The sequence below is a fragment of the Pinus tabuliformis genome, chromosome 4_1 (assembly GCF_031772625.1).
Source record: "Pinus tabuliformis cultivar Carrire ecotype Pingquan chromosome 4_1, CPIR1, whole genome shotgun sequence".
NCBI classification, from domain to species: Eukaryota; Viridiplantae; Streptophyta; class Pinopsida; order Pinales; family Pinaceae; genus Pinus; species Pinus tabuliformis.
In genome coordinates, this window is record NC_142303.1 from 717,187,733 (window position 1) to 717,205,834 (window position 18,102).

The following is an 18,102-nucleotide window of genomic DNA, read 5'->3' on the forward strand; positions in this document are numbered from 1 at the left end:
GATTGAAGCCCAAACCAGTTTTGTCCTCAAGTGAGCTTTGAATGTTAAGAATATCTTTCAAGGTTTCAGATCCCTTTATAAATTTCTTATTTAGAAATTCTTTAGATTCTTCCTTTGAGAGGCTAGTCCTTAATGCAACAATTTCTTCTTCAAGATTGTGACAATTTTCTTTCTATTCTTCTAGCTGTTTGGTGAGCACATTTTCTTTCATTTTTGCCTCTTCTAATTCTCTTTTTAGGAAGGTGGTGTCTTCTTCATGGGTGCATGCAATAGGAGCTCCACCAATATTCTACTTCAATGATTCAATTTATCTCTCCAACTCTAGCATATTATTTTGTTGAACCACATTTTGTTGCAACAAATTTTCCTTGAATTTCTCAAGCTCATCCAACTGAGTCTTCAAATAATTATCAACCAAGGGAGGTTTATTCTCCTTTAGTTTTCGTATTTCCTCTTTCAGTAGCTTATTTTTGTTTCTAGCTTTGCTTAGCTCATCAAGTGCAGTAATGAGCTCACCTTCTATTGACGGTGTTGGACCCACCAACATGTAAGGGGATCTCCCTGATAAGAAGTCCCAATTAGACCTTAGACCGTTTGGTTTAAGAGCCCTAGAAGTGGGACGTACAGTATCGCGTTGACCGCAGTGTCACACAAAGGCAAGTAATATGTCCCTATTGGTAGCAAGGGTGTGACATATGCAGTAAGTCAAGGAAGGTGCATGAGCGATTCTAACACATGGAGGGTGAGGTGAGTGCGCCCCTTGGAAACATGTGAAAGCACATAGTTAAGAAGGGAACAAACGAGCAAAGATGCATCACAACATGGAAGGAAAGTAAGCTAGCAATCCAAAGTGATGGTTAAACCAACAACACATTTTAGTAAGATTCATAAATACATATACAGAAAATAGCTACACATGCATGCATAAGAAAACATATACATATATCATTTAGAGCAAACAAGATAGCGGAAATACAATACGACATATGCATGAAACGTGATGGCTCTATTATATTAAGAAGTGTAAGTTCCAGTCATACAATACAACCATGACCAACCACTAGTTCCAACAGCGGAAAGTTATAGTCACTGCTTCCTGCTCCTCCAAAAAGATATACTAGCTCTGCACAGTGGAGAAGCCAAGGCTTATTACAATATTGTCCAAGCTCTCTCTAAGATACTCTTATCGAAAGCTTGGCTGACCAAAAGCCTCTACAATGAGTTATGAGGGACTATTTATAACAAAGGGTGGGGTGGCCCTTGACATTCCCCTTTGTGACAGTTCATCTACCCTCATGACTCTTCATCTACTCTATGACTGTTACATCCAACTATCAACATTTGAACTTACACTTGATAAGACATTACATACAATCTGCACATGTACCCATGTGAGACAAAATAGGCTTCAGTAAGCCATGCAAGACATCACTATGACTCAGACAATTGTGGGAAGACCAGCTCTTCGACATCCTCATGGTGGTCAATAGTAGCAAACTAATGCCAAGCTCGGTAGTCTCTGATGGTGTCCATGTACTCTAAGGTGACATCTTTCTGGAAGCGAACTCTTGCCTCCATAGCATCTGGGTACAATGATCGGGCTCCTCTGTCCAACTTGTCTGATAACATGCGCATCATTGTCTTGAGTGTGATCGAACCAGCAACATACTTGTGCATGGTGTCTGCACTGATCACCAAGTTTGAGCTAGTGGCTATGCGCATCAACTCGTCAAAGTACGAGTCAAGCTCTAGTCGGACACGTGCCTTTTTCATTGCCTGGGTGAGTGTCCCAATGGATGGGATCACATGTGCGTGCACAAAAACATCCATACTCTTGAATACCCATGCATGGGAAGCCTGTAGACTAGTGATGAGCCGCGGGAGGTCTTCGTAGTTCTGGATCTAACTTCAGATGCGTGCCTTCAGCTCAACCGATCTGGGTTTCATCATCTTAGGCAAGTGTAACGGGGTTGCCTTATATCTCATTGTCCATGTTTGCATGTAATCAACAACAACATGCACGTTTGACAAGATAAATGCTCTCCTAGCACATCATTGCTGCTAACCATTAAGATGGACAACTGCCTTATGCATAATACCAAACTTGGAATACAACGCCCGCATGATTGTGTCAAGGGACAATACTTCATCCAGTATTGCCTTCTTCAACTCTGCTCAGGCAGATGTTGTAACTAGTTCTCCTCCCTGCTTGGTCGTTTGTAACTCCTTAGCCATTCGCTCATTATTTGTTATCAGGAAGCGAACACTTGAGCTAGTGGCTTCGACATATGATTTGGTAGCATCGACCAATGCTGTTGGATGCTTGTGCACGTTAGACACGATCACTCGTTCCTCAAACTGCGTAGGAGATGTGTGATCATCCAAAGTCAACACTCTGCGAGATTGCACAATTCTATGTTGGGACTCATCGAATGAGATGTTATGCATCTCTCCCTCCAGATTGTCTCCTTGGTCGCTTGGGACTTAATCCACCTCTAGATCCAGTGAAGCTGGTGGGTCGACCTCTTGGTGGTGAGGCATGAGGTCGATGTCTTTCTCTAACTCCTGTTGATCCATGTCCGTATCCATCTGCTCAAGTTCTTGTTCAATCTCTTGGGCAAAGTCCTTCTCCTACGATGGCTCACTCTGTCTACTTGGTGCCAGTTGTTCGAATGAGTCAACTACCTGTACAGGCATAGTTTCATCTGTAATTAGATGTTTCACTCCCTGATGTACCTATTCCTGCTGCACTTCCTTCTCTTGTCTGCGCAACTCTTGTTCCTTTTAGATTTTCTCCCTCAACTCATGCAACTCCTTCTCTATTTCCTCTATTCTCTGTTTTTCTATCTGCCTTTGCGTGTTTCTCTTGTTGCGTTGTTACCTCTTTGCCTCTATTACCAAAGATGCTTTCTGCATAAGTGGGTATGCTCGAAAATTGCAGCTTTGTTTCTCTTCCATGTTGTTGACAATCTTCCTCTTGCCTTTGTCATGCACTGGTATGTTTACCTCTACTTGTTACTCCTACTAGTGCTCTCCTGGATGCTACTTCACCCTGCTTCACTAACCATTCCATAGCGATGTTGACCGTTTCATTAGGCCTAGAGAAGTTGTAGCAATATCTCCATGGGTCTTCCTTCACCTAATGACATGCCCTGTGGATCCACTGAAACTGTACTCTCATGCAGTGATCTTTTACAAAACAATGTGGGTCCTATGGATTGTAGCTTCGGGCGTTGAATGGATATTTCTTGATCTCCTCTACTTCGACATCTGCATGCTTGAAATTACATATCTTTTACAACCCGATATGCAATGGAAGAGCGGGCTAAGGTGCCTTCTTCTTCTTTTGCAGCCTAGCTGATAAACCTGCCTAGATGTTGTATGATACTTCCTGCATGACGAGCTTGTCTAAGGAAAACTTCGGTATAACATGCAAAGACTTCTCCGCACTATACATCAGTATGAAGGTGTCGGACGGTGAGGCATACCAATCTGCTATATCGATCAGTGCTTCCATTGCTGCCTTCGACATGTAAGGTAAATCCTGTTCAAACAAAATGATTGGACAACTGTGTGATAACTCCTCTGAAGCTGTATTCATACAACATTTTACAATAAGTGTTCACAGAGGTCTTCGCCAATGTTCATGTGCACTTCAAGCCCGAGAAATCCTGACAAGTACAGATTCAATCCAAGATGTAAGAGGACATGTAAATTTCTTCTTGCTGACCTTTGGGAGGCTGTCGAGCTCTTGTTACCTGTTTCTTCAGTCTATGAGCCAACATGTCAGACCAGTTGCATGCTTTTCCTTCACTAGCCAGTTTGTCCAACGTGATCACCCAACTCTGTGGGAAGGTCTCTGTGCTCTCTTGGCCATACAAGCAAAATGCAAAGATGATCAAGTATTGATACGCCTTCCGCAGTATCTTCGTCTTATAGATCTGGGCCAGTTTCATCCTGAATTTGGCTGTCTCCTTCACCCAGTTCTTCAAAATATCCCTAGAGTTGGCATTGCTGCTGGGTATGCTGAAGGGTGTCTCCATGGTGATCACTGGCTTTGACATATGGTACATCTTTTCATAATCCTGTGCCCTAAAGGTAGCAATCTTCGTCCCGCTGACACTACTCAATGTCATCGTCTTAGGATCAGTGTGCGAGATGATCCAATGTATCATGTTCACGCATGGGAACACGGGATAGCTGCATGCAATCTTGTGAATGTTCACATAAACTTGGCGGTCTTCGAGGTCTTCACCAAATGTGCCTGCAAATGCATCATTGACCTCTTGCCATTTCAACTTGATGTCCTTGTCCACAATCAACTTGTTGTCTTCATAGATTGGCAAACTTGTAGACAATCGCTCAATTGTTGCTCCAGTTGCACTTCCATCAGTGTCCTTTGATCCTACTCTCTTGGAGGCCATTAATCCTAAATTTCTAAGAGGCAAACAAACACTAGCTAGATTTGGAGACATGGTGACAAGCATGGAAAGAAATCCATTAGCTAAAATCAAAGCAAACTGGAGGAATGATATGCAACATACCTAGGGATTAATTGGCAAGGATTGCAAAATTCTGTGTGGGAGGCTGGGAGACTGGCTGCCAGAACTACGCAAAAGGAAGTCCGGGTTGCTGGGAGGCTGGTTGGCTGCTGGGATTGCATAATGCACAAACCAGACTGGCTTGCTAGCTGCTGGGATTGCACAATGCACAATTCCAGCTAGCAAGGGTTGCAGGGCCAGTGACTGCATTACACAATGTTTTGGGCCAACAGTCACTGCCTCTCATAATTGCGCAATGCAAGACTAGAGGACAATCACCGGGAATAAATGCGCATTTTCTGAGAGGAAGGAAGAGCCTTCCCTCTCAGGATTGCGCAATGTTGTCTTGGTGAGGCAAAGTCTGGGCCAAGGCTGCCCAGACCTACCGGTGGGCAACTGAAAGCAGATGTGAATGTGAATGCATGGCGATACTATGAATGCATGGAGGTTTATTCTCCTTTAGTTTTCACATTTCCTCTTTCAACAACTTATTTTTGTTTCTAGCTTTTCTTAGCCCATCAAGTGCAGTAATGAGCTCACCTGCATATAATTATCAATTAAGGGAGGTTTATTCTCCTTTATTTTTCGTATTTCCTCTTTCAACAACTTATTTTTGTTTCTAGGTTTTCTTAGCCCATCAAGTGCATTAATGAGCTCACCTTCATGATCAATTTATCTATCCTCCATATCTGATCCATCTTTGGACTCAAAAGCCATGAGAACACATTCATTATGTTCTTCTTCTTCTAATGAAGATTTCTCAATGCTTTCATGTGAAGTATCATTTTTTTCTTTGGAGTGGTAAATCCTTCTCTTTTGAGCTTTATCTTTTCGAAATTTCTAAGTTTTATCCTGCTCTTCATCTCCTTATCCTTCTCCTCCTTTTCACTTCTTTTGTGTGGACATTTTGCAGCAAAATGTCCAACTTCTCCACATTCGAAATACTTGAAAGGAAGATTGTCTTTATACTTTCTGGAACCTCTCTTTAATTTATTGGAAAACATGCAATTCATAATTTTGATGTAGTTGAGTGACCTCAAGTAATATTATTTCCCCAATGGTTCATCTTCCACTTTATTTACAATATAGCCACCACGTGGAAAACTAGTTGAAACAATTATAGCGGAAGAAATTTTATTTTTCACCACATCTTTAAAGGATACCAACTTTGAAGTTGAAGTGACCCCAAGTCTTAGTAATTGCAATACCAAATGGATCATTAAATAATTAAATAAGTTATATTCAGATATTAAAGATTGGTATTCTAGTTGTTTGACTCTCTGCAAATCTCCAATTATTGTTTTAAGTGTGCCATAAATCCATTTGAATTCATGCACAAAAGTATGGTATTCCCACTGAGAGACTTTACCATCATCTAAAATCTCTGTAATATAATAGTGGTTTTACCAAATAATATTTTGGTAGGTATTTCATCAAACACTGGGCAATCAAAGGGTTTAGAAAGCACTTCTAAAATATGAATTTTATCAAGTCCTGCATTCAAAGGTTTTAGAAAGTAGTTTTTTGAAAGACATTATGTAAAACACTTGGCATTCATGTGGTTTGTCTAAAACTTAGAATACAAGGATTTCATCAAACAAATGATGTGCAAACTATTTGTCAAATAATTAGCATTTATCTAAACTAAAGTTGAAATTACAATGGGCCAACATTCTTGACTAAACCAAGAAACACATCCTTGTCGTCAACATGATCTTTTCCTTCTAATCCCCAACCTAACATAGAACATATCAGATCAACCAAATGCACACATTCACTCATCTCTTTGATCTAGTTGTTATAATGATCATAAGAGGCCTCCTCTCCATAGGGCACATAAGTTTCTGCGAAACATAAATGCCCCTCTTTTGAGGATTTTTGAGATTTCAAGTACAAGGGATTGCTATAATAAAACCCTTACATAGTCATGTGAGTGCTATCACTACTTATATCCTTGACACTTTGAGAGAAAAATACTTTGGTACAAAGAGACCTTTGAAGCATGGTGGGTTTGTGTTCTTTCTTAGGTGGCTTAAAATGCCTTGGCTCTGACTTCGCTGAATTTTTGGAGGTAAAGCGAGGGTCATGAGTTGTGTCCTTCATGTGAAAAGTTGCTTATGTTTGCTAGCTATGTGGGACATTACCATACCTAATGCTATTGTATTTTGTCATTTGCTTCATCCATGTTGTTGAAAATTTTTCTCTAATGTTTCACTAAATTCAAATTTTTATAATCATTTTCTTTAAATGAAAAATTTATTACTACTTATGATTTGTTAATGCACTTATGAAAGTGATATTTTTTAATACATGAAAAAGTCTCAAGTACCTTGGGTTATTTTCTAAAAACAATATCATACCAGGTATAATAACATGTTGGTGGTTCATGAAGGGGTAAGCTTCTACTTAGGTAGAGACCTCGAAGTCTTGATTCCCCAACCTATTTCTTTATGTTTGAGGAAAACAAACAATTAACCAGACATAAAAAATTTAAAATCTTATTGTAAAACAAAAAATTCATTGTTTCAACTTCTAACCAAATTCTAATTCAAAAAATTTAATAACTAATATTTTAGTGAATTTTTTTACATATATCTAAATGATAAATACCAAATTCTATTTCAAAAAATTTAATAACTAATTTTTTAGTGATTTTTTTTTTCATTATAATTTTTTAATTCCTACCTTAACAAGTATCCATGATTATAATTTTCTGCTTTTATTTAAAAAATCCTGAATTTCCCTGTAATTTCACCAAGCTTGTGCACGGATCTTGAAATTTTCACTATTCAAATAACTAAATAAACTTGTAAGCTCATGAATGTTAGAAATTTTCAATGTTTAAATACTAATAAACTTATTCATTTAAAAATCAATTTTAATCAATTCCAAGACTGGTAGGAATAAACTTTTTATAAAAATTACACATGAGAACAGTAATGAAAGAAGGATGGACCTAGCAGTAATGCTTACAGATCAGTACAATAATTAAAATTGCAGTGAGGATGGACCCAGTCAGTAATGTTTACAGAGCAGTACAACAATAATTAAAATTGACACTGCAACAACTATTCAACATCATTGGCAGATGACCATAAAGTCATAGTTGTGTCCCAAAAATTGCAATAAAACATTATTGTTGTCCCGTTGATAATAATGTTTGCCCCTCATCAAATGCCTCCGACCATCCACTAGTTGTATTGCAAATCTTTAACGTTATCAATCGCTGTTATGCTTACTTTTTCCAAATGTACGTCTCATTTTTTTCCAAAGCACGGCGGAAAATCAAAATTTTAATTAGCCTGCCGTCACATCGAAACTTACCGTACAAATCCTGATGGCACTTGTATTATTTTTCTTCTCTGCAAAAATATTAGAAAAGACATTTCCAGCATCGCAACACAACATGCTCAGTGTCTCCTTCAACGCACCTAAATTAAAATATTTCAAAGTGTAATTTTTCTTCTGAAAAAAAATAAACTTGTAAGCTCATGAATGTTAGAAATTTTCCGTGTTTAAATACTAATAAACTTATTAATTTAAAAATCAATTTTAATCAATTCCACAACTAATGGGAATAAACATTTTATAAAAGTTACACGTAATGACAGTAATGAAAGGAGTATGGACCCAGGCAGTAACGTTTACAGATCAATACAATAATTAAAATGGTAGTGAGGATGGACCCAGTCAATAATGTACAACGATAATTTAAATGGACACTGCAACAACTATCTGAGTGACAACACTTGTTTGGCTTGCATGTTAGAGCGCATTTACTTTGTTATAAGGTTGGAAATAGGAAAAACCGTCATTAAAGTCATAGTTGTGTCGGATCAAAACAATGTTATTGTCTCGTTCATAATAATGTTTGCCCCTCATCAAATGCCTCCGACCATCCACCAGCTGTATGGCAAATCTTTAATCTTATCAATCGCTGTTATGCTTACTTTTCCAAATGTACATCTCATTTCTTTCCAAAGCAAGGGGAAAATCAAAATTTTATTTAGCCTGTCGTTACATCGAAACTTACCGAATGTACGTCTCAATTTTTTTGCCAAAGCAGGGCGTAAAATCAAAATTTTATTTAGCCTGCTGTTACATCGAAACTTACGGAACAAAATCTTTTTCTTCTCTGCAAAAAGATCTCCACCAATATTCTGCTTCAATGATTCAATTTATCTTTCCAACTCTAGCATATTATTTTGTTGAACTACAATTTGTTGCAGCAATTTTTCCTTGAATTTCTCAAACTCATCCAACTCAGTCTTCAAAAAATTATCAACCAAGGGAGGTTTATTCTCCTTTAGTTTTATTATTTCCTCTTTCAACAAATTATTTTTGTTTATAGCTTTGCTTAGCCCATCAAGTGCAGTAATGAGCTCACCTTCATATAATTATCAACCAAGGGAGGTTTATTCTCCTTTAGTTTTCATATTTCCTCTTTCAACAACTTATTTTTGTTTCTAGCTTTGCTTAGCCCATCAAGTGCAGTAATGAGCTCACCTTCATGATCAATTTATCCATCCTCCATATATGATCCATCTTTGGACTCAAAAGCCATGAGAACACATTCATTGTGTTCTTCTTCTTCTAATGAAGATTTCTCAATGCTTTCATCTGAAGTATCATTTTTTTCTTTGGAGTAGTAAATCCTTCTCTTTTGAGCTTTATCTTTTCGAAATTTCTGAGTTTTATCCTTGCTCTTCATCTCCTTATTCTTCTCCTCCTTTTCACTTCTTTTTTGTGGACATTTTGCCAAAATTTCCATCTTTTCCACATTTGAAACATTTGAAAGGAGGATTGCCTTTATAGTTTCCGTAACCTCTCTTTAAATTATTGGCAAACCAAGCCAATTATTCATCAAATTCACTACTACAATAATCTTCATTTCCTTGATTTTGTTTGGAAGTTTCTTGAGCTTCTTGGTAAGAGCCTTGACCTTCTTGGAGGCCTTGAATGCAACTTCACTAGACTCAGGTTTCTCTTCTATAATGCGCATCTCACAGGCTATAAGAATTCCAAGCGATTGCTCCATAGTGAGGGTGCTCAAATAAGATATATCTTCAATAGAAGAAACCTTTGGATTAAATATTTCTGGTAAAGACCTCAAGGTTTTATGAATAATGACTTCATCTTGAAAATTTTCATCTATGCTCTTGATCAGATTGGTCACTTTTTCAACCCTTCAGAAATATTTTGCAATAGTTTCATCTTCCTTCATTTTCAAGCTCTCAAACCTCATCCTATAGGTTTGGAGATTTGCTTTCTTCACCTTCTTATCACCTTCATAGCTATTCTCAAGTTTGTCCTAATATTCTTTGGTTGATTTACAATGCATGACTTTTATCAATTCATTCTCACCGAGTCTTGCCAAAATAACATTTCTGGCTTTGGCATTGTTTTGAAAAATATTCTTTCTATTAGGGTCTGATGGAAGAACATCAGGAACAACATACCTGAACACCACAGTAGAATAAACATCAACACCTAAACTCATGAGGTGCCCCTCCATTCTCATCTTCCACAGATTATAGTTCTCACCATAGAAAATTGGAAGCTTCACATCATGAGCAACCATTGTCCCTTCTCAAATTCTCCTTTCAGTGGTCAAGCTGCAGCAAAAGGAGTTGGCTATGATACCAATTGTTAGCCACAAGTAATACTAAGAGGGCGAGGGGATGGGGTAGGGGTAAGGGTGAATCAGTATTACGAAAATATAACAATTAAATTTTCTATAATTAAAACTTATTCATAAATTCACTTCAGAAAGATATAACAAGAAAATTCACATGCACAAGAGAAACACAAATAAGCATCACATGTAGACACTTCTATTTTAGGTGGAAACCTCCCCACCACCCTGGGGCAAAAACCACTGAACTATTTTCTGCTTCTTCTTATTATCTATTGCTTCAAAATATTCTCATTTACATACATCAACTAGCCACCACTAGCAATGGAGCACCCATCCCTTGACTGAAATGAGAAATGTTGGTTACAATCAACTTGGAGCACCCACTCTTACAATAGACAATCAACATGCACTTAGCTTGAAGCCCCTACCCCAAGTACAAACAATTCTGCAACAAGATAATATGATTCAACACTGAAAATACTGTTGCATAAACAAAAAGGTAGCATCAAATAAGCACACTCATGCAACCACAATTTTACACTCCAAATGAGAGAACAAATCTCTCCACACACTCTCTCCAAATTGATCTTCAATCTCTACACACAACTCTGAAACACTGTTGATAAATAATTTTTGAAGCACATTGCAATACTAAAGCTCTGAACTCACTGCTCTAATCACTGGTTTATGCACTTCCTTTACATGCACACTCACTCACTCACACTGCTAGAGAACCAACCGACTGAGCAATTTTTCTTCTCATATTTATAAAATATGGAAATGGTTAAGTCGCTAAATTCTTCAGATGATGGAACTCACCAAAAACCTTTTCACATGCTTCAAATTTGACTGATATAGAATTCTTGACCAAATCAAGCCACTTACTCCACTATACTTTTGATATTTTCAACTTTGATCAAGTTCTAGAGGCCCCACGACTTGTCTCGACATTTTTCTAGAAAATTCAGACCATAAGCTTCGCCAAAAACAAAATAATTTCAATTGTGTGCGTGAAATCCGGAGTAATTTTCATATTTTCTTTCGGTCTCTCACACAAGCATATGAAATTTCGACTGGTCTCTCCCACAACATTGTGAAAATTCGATTGGAGTCTTTCAGTCGCACGAAGAAGCCCTCATCCCAACAACTGTGGCAGAGCATAATGCAAACCAAACAATCTTTCCCTCAAACTTGCAACATAGCTTCAGGGGATTGATATGATCTGTAAACCATCCTTCCAAGCCCAACTTGACATTAAGAAACCAACTGCATGTCTCAATAAGAATCCACACAACATCAACTAGACCTCTAGCAAGGTTGTGGCTCAGTTTCAGATGAGGCCTTATTGCATCTTGACACTTATTTTACAAACCTTCTGAGACTATAACAACACTTTACATCAACATGAAAACCCTCAACAAGTATACAACAGACTCAAAATTATACATAGTGACTCATGAGTACATGCCATACAACAAGTGATATAAATGGGAACACAAACATGCCAACAACGAATGACTATTAAAGATGCAATTCATAATTTTGATGCAGTTGAGTGACCTCGAGTAATATTATTTCCCCCAATGGTTCATCTTCCACTTTATCTATCATATAGGCACTACATAGAAAAGTGGTTGAAATAATTAAAGCGGAAGTTTTTTTATTTTTCACTGCGTCTTTAAAGGATAACAACTTTGAAGTTGACCCCAAGTCCCAGTTCTCCTTGTAATTGCAATACGAAATGGATCATTGAATAATTGCATAAGCTATATTCAAATATTAAGATTAGTATTCTAGTTGTTTGACTCTATGTAAATCTCCAATTGTTGTTTTAAGTGTGCCAAAAAATCATTTGAATTCACACACAAAAGTATGGTATTCTCGCTGAGGGACTTTACCATCATCTAAAATCTCTGCAATATAATAGTGGTTTTAGCAAATAATAGTTTGGTAGGTATTTCACCAAACAATTGGCATTCAAAGGTTTTAGCAAGCACTTGTAAAATATGCATTTTATCAAACTCTTGCATTCAAAGGTTTTAGAAAGTAGTTGTTGGAAAGAAATTTTGTAAAACACGTGGCATTCAAGTGGTAAATCTAAGACTTGGAATACAAGGATTTCATCAAACAAATGATGTGCAAACTATTCGTCAAATAATCGACATTTATCTAAACTAGAAGTTGAAATTACAATGGGATAACATTCTTGACAACATCAAGAAACACATCCTTGTCCTCAAAATGATATTTTCCTTGTAATCCCCAACCCAACATGGCACATATGAGATCTTCCAAAGGCACACATTCACTTAGCTCTTTGATATAGTTGTTATAATGATCACAAGAGCCTCCTCTCCATAGGGCACATAAGTTTCTGCGAAACATAAAGGCCCTTCCTTTGAGGGTTTTTGAGATTTCAAGTACAAGGGATTGCTATAATAAAACCCTTACATCGTCACATGAGTGCTATCACTACTTATATCCTTGATACTTTGAGAGAAAAATACTTTGGTACAAAGAGACCTTTGAAGCATGGTGGGTTTGTGTTCTTGCTTAGGTGGCTTAAAATGTCTTGGCTCTCACTTGGGTGTATTTTTGGAGGTAAAGCTAGGGTCATGAGTTGTGTCCTTCATGTGAAAAGTTGCTAATGTTTGCTAGCTATGTTGGACATTACCCTACCTGATGCTATTGTATTTTGTCATTTGCTTCATCCATGTTGTTGAAACTTTTTCTCCATTGTTTCACTAAATTCAAATTTTTATAATCATTTTCTTTAAATTCAAATTTGTTACTATTTATGATTTGCTAATGCCCTTATGAAAGTGATATTTTTTAATACATAAAAAAGTCTCAAGTACCTTGGGTTATTTTCTAAAAACAATATCATACCACTTATAATAACATGTTGGTGGTTCATGAAGGGGTAAGCTTCTACTTAGCTAGAGACTTCTAAGTCTTGATTCTCTGACCTATTTCCTTATGTTTGAGGAAAACAAACAATTAACCAAACATAAAAAATTTAAAATCTTATTGTAAAACCAAAAATTCATTGTTTCAACTTCTATCTTATATTCAAAATATACATAGAAATCATTTGATTTAAATGCATACATATATCTAAATTATAAATACCAAATTCTAATTTAAAAAATTTAATAACTAATTTTTTAGTGAATTTTTTTTACATATATCTAAATGATAAATACCAAATTCTAATTCAAAAAATATAATAACTAATTTTTTAGTGATTTGATTATTATTATTATTATAAATTTTTAATTCCTATCCTAACAAGTATCCATGATTATAATTGTCTTCTTTTATTTAAAAAAATCCTGAATTTCCCTATAATTTCACCTAGCTCATGGACGATTGTTAAGATTTCACCAAACTTGTGCACGGATCTTGAAATTTTCACTATTCAAATAACTAAATAAACTTGTAAGCTCATGAATGTTAGAAATTTTCAATGTTTAAATACTAATAAACATTCATTTAAAAATCAATTTTAACCCATTCCACAACTAGTGAGAATAAACTTTTTATAAAAGTTACACTTAATGACAGTAAGTGTTTAAATACTACTTATTCATTTTAAAATCAATATCAATCAATTCCACAACTAGTGAGAATAAACTTTTTATAAAAGTTACACGTAATGACAGTAAGTGTTTAAATACTAATAAAGTTTGCCCCTCATCAAATGCCTCCGGCCATCCACCAGCTGTATGGCAAATCTTTAACCTTATCAATCGCTGTTCTGCTTTACTTTTTCCAAATGTACGTTTCAATTTTTTCCAAAGCAGGGCGGAAAATCAAAATTTTATTGAGCCTGCCGTCACATCGAAACTTACCGAACAAAGCCTGATGGCACTTATATTATTTTTCTTCTCTGCAAAAAGATTGGAAAAGACATTTCCAGCATTGCAACACAACATGCTTAGGCAATTCCTTACTTTTTCTAAAGGTTAGACAAATAAAGGCCCACTCGCATAATTCGCTTTAGAATCACGAAGTGGGAACAACGATTTGAAAAAGCTGAGGTCGATTAATACGGCCATCGACCTCCCTCTCTCCTCTGTTCTTATATTCACTCGTTCACCTGCATTTCTCAATTTCGCTTACTCTCTCGCAGCCCTTTTCAGATCTGCTCGCGCTACTCTTGCATTTGCCCCTTCTTTTGCTTTGAGTGCTCAGCTAAATAAATTATCCATGGCGGCGGATTTTGGAATTCAAACGGCAGCCAACGTTGTAGCCGACAATGTTGCAGGCCCTATTATCGGTGTAGTCATCCGAAGAATGACGGATATCATTGAGATGGGGGAAAATGTCCGTCATCTCAAAACTGACTTCACCCGTATGCAGGGCGTTTTAGAGCGTATTGAAAATCAATTCCGAGAGCAGCAGAGAGCGCTCCCAGAGCCCGTCCAGAATTGTTTGGAAAGAATCCGTGATGACCTTCAACAGGTCAAGGATTTGATCGATGATTCGGAGCCACAGCCACGGTGTCTCGGCTGCTGCTCCCTCCGCAACCCCAAGCTGTCCACCCAAATTAGAGATTGGAAGACGGGATTTGATCGACTCTTTGAAGAGCTTGAAAGGGAATTTTTATTATGTGCCAATACCACACAGATTGTGGCCGCCTCACGGCTTCAGGTAGACGCCCTTCGTCAACCTGTCCCGGAGTCCGGATTCGTAGGGTCAGCCATTGAAGATGCTCAGAAAGTGCAGGCATGGCTTGGTGAAGCTCATCCCCAAGCTCGGATGGTTGGCATTTATGGCATGCCGGGCGTCGGCAAGACGTCTTTACTGAAACTGGTCTACAACCACTTCAAAGAGGAGAGAGGTATTTTTGATTTGGTTATTTGGCTTACAATTTCTCAGCACTATCAGATTGAAAAATTGCAGGCCTCCATTGCTGAGATGCTTAATTTAAAGTTGGAGAGCATTTCTGACAGTGATACAAGGAAAATGATATTGTCAGAATCGCTGGCAAAGAGGAAGTTTCTTTTGATCTGTGATGATATGTGGGATCGAATCGATCTCATTGATGAAGTTGGCGTGACATTTGGGGATCACAATTGTAGCAAGGTATTAATTTCCAGTCGCAGCAGAGAAGTGATCTTCGCGATGGAGGCAAGCGAAGAGTACACATTGAAGATACAAACCCTGTCCGAGGAAGTAGGGTGGGGGTTATTTAGGACAAAAGCTTTTACAGATGGGGTTCTTCCAAGGGAGAACAATATAGAGGGTATAGCTAGAGAAATTGCCTCTGAGTGTCGAGGTTTGCCATTGGCCCTAATCACAGTTGCCGCAGCAATGAGGCGGAAAAGGACGGAAGATGAGTGGAGGCGTGCTTTGACTCTCATGAGAATTGCAGATCCTGCCTTCCAAGCCAGCCACAGCATCATTGATAGAGACCTGTACAAAAGGCTAAAATGGAGCTATGACGATTTGCCTGCTCGTAACTTGAAGATTTGTTTTTTATATTGCGCTGTGTTTCCTGAGGATGCAGAGATTCCTGTGGAGACGTTGTTAGAAATGTGGAGCGCAGAAAAGCTGATCACCCAAATGGATGCCGGGCACGAGTACATTGATGTACTGGTAGATCGGGGCTTGTTCGAACATGTTGCTGAAGGTAATCGTGGGAAGGTAGAGACTATAAAGTTAAGCAACGGCGGCTGGGTTGTCAGGGATGAGGAGAAGCGAGTAAAAGTTCATGATGTGGTGCGCGACCTGGCAATATATATAGGCCGAAGTGAGGAGAAGTGGTTGTTTGCCACAGCTCAACATCTACAAAATTTCCCTACTGAAGATGAGATTAGGGATTGCAAACGAATATCTGTTGGTCATAATGATATTCAGGATCTCCCCACAGATCTCGTTTGTTCACAAGTTGCGAGTTTGGTGTTGGCCAACAATGAAAGCATTAGAGAGGCTCCTCGACGTTTTTTCTCCACGGCCATATCGTCTCTCAAGGTTCTTGATCTCTCTCAATGCATCTCAATAACATCGTTGCCAACATCATTGGGGCAACTTGAACAACTTGAATTTCTGAAATTGACTGGCTGCTACAGTTTGCAGACTTTGCCAGAAAGCATAGCTAATCTTTCTCGTCTGAGATTTTTGAATCTTGAATATTGTGAATCACTAAATGCATTGCCGGACAACATCGGTCATCTCAGAAATCTAAAGCATCTCAACTTAAAAAGATGTGATAGCTTAATGGCGATTGCACATGGTATCTCTCACCTCACTTCATTGAACAAGCTGTTCTTGCCAAATAACAATATTTCTGCTATAAATGTGGAGGATATTGCAAATCTCTCGAATCTGATGGAGCTGACGGCAACGCTAGAATGTAAAAATATAGAAAGTACAATGACTACATGGACGCAGCTAAGGAGGTTGGAGGTAAGCTGCGTCTACGATGCAGATAGAGATGATATGGGGGAGGAGCATATTTTTCCCTTCAACATGGATAATCTGAACAAGTTGGAACATTTTACACTCAATCATTATAAGGGGGTAAGTTTACCCAACTGCATTCCTCAGTTTCAAAACCTGAGAGAGTTAGAATTGTTGTATTGTGAGCAACTTAGGGAGCTTCTTGGAATTGTAGGCGGGTGGGGCTTTCCAATGTTGAAGAGGTTGAGACTTGGGGGTCTAAGCAAATTAGAAAGCATGATGGTGGGATCATCTGTTTCTGTTTTGTCAAGTGAAGAAACAATGCCCCAACTCGAATATATAGAAATAACATCTTGCAGTTCGTTGAAGAGATTGAGAACGAGGAAATTACCTCGTTTAAAGAACTTAATGATCGGGGATTGCACGGAGCTTGAAGCACTCGAAATTGAGAGTTGCGGTCTTCCGATGCTCGAGGACTTGACGCTTTATGGCCTAGAAAAGTGTGAGACTATAGTGGGACCCTCTGGTGTGATCAACGACGGAGTAATGCCCAAACTTCAACATTTGCACATACTTGGTTGTCCGTCGCTGAGAAGATTGGTATTTGAGGGGCTATCTAATTTAAAGCACATGGGAATATGTAATTGCAATGAGCTGAGGGAGTTCGCGGTGGGGAGCGGCGGCTTTCCAGCGTTGGAGAGGTTGCTTCTTGGTGACTGTCCGAAGGTAGAGAATATGGTGGGGCCCCATGATGCGTGGGATGACCAAACAATGCCTCAACTTAGACTAATGAGGATATCAGGGTGTCCATTACTCAAGACATTGCCAAGAGGAATGGAGAAACTGTCCCGGTTGCAGCAAATATATGGAGAGGCTGAGTGGTGGCAAAATTTAATTTGGGAAGATGAGAATGTGAAAAACAGTCTCTTTCCTCTTTTCAGTGAAGACTGGAATAGGATGCTTACATAGTTACCATCATAAATGTTTTGTTATATTTTACACAAATGGTAATATTATTAATTTTAAAGTGTGAGATATTTTGTGTTTAACATTATTTAAATGTTATTTGGGAATTACACACTGATGATGTTTAAATCATAAATGTTTTGTTATATCCTGTACAAATGGTAATATTATTGTTTTTAAAGTGAGATATTTTGTGTTTAATATTATTTAAATGTTATTTGGAAATTACATATTGTGATGTTTAAATGTTATTTTTATATAATTTAATTAATCATATTTTTTAATTAATTCACATATATATATATTTATTCTTTTTATTTAATAAATTCAAAATTTTCTTTTATAATTTATTTAATAAGTATATTAAGGTAATAGAAGTTGTTTTATTTTATTTTTTTATAATTTTTTGTTTAATAATTTATATATTTTTATTTAAATTTTTTTTTATCAAAGTCAATAATAATAATTATTTTCATTATTATAAAAGTTAATACTCATTACTTTTATCATTCTTTCTTCCCCTAACAATAATATTTATATTTTATCACC

The 18,102-nt window shown here is 37.5% G+C and overlaps 1 protein-coding gene across 1 annotated transcript; it reads left to right on the forward strand.

Moving 5' to 3' along the window:
- Positions 1 to 14,207: 14,207 nt before the first annotated feature.
- On the forward strand, positions 14,208 to 17,622 carry LOC149178139 (disease resistance protein RPS2-like). Its single transcript, XM_089423548.1, has one exon. The coding sequence runs from the start codon at positions 14,392 to 14,394 to the stop codon at positions 17,554 to 17,556; it is 3,165 nt and encodes a 1,054-aa protein (XP_089279674.1). The 5' UTR covers positions 14,208 to 14,391; the 3' UTR covers positions 17,557 to 17,622.
- The last annotated feature ends 480 nt before the right edge of the window (positions 17,623 to 18,102 follow it).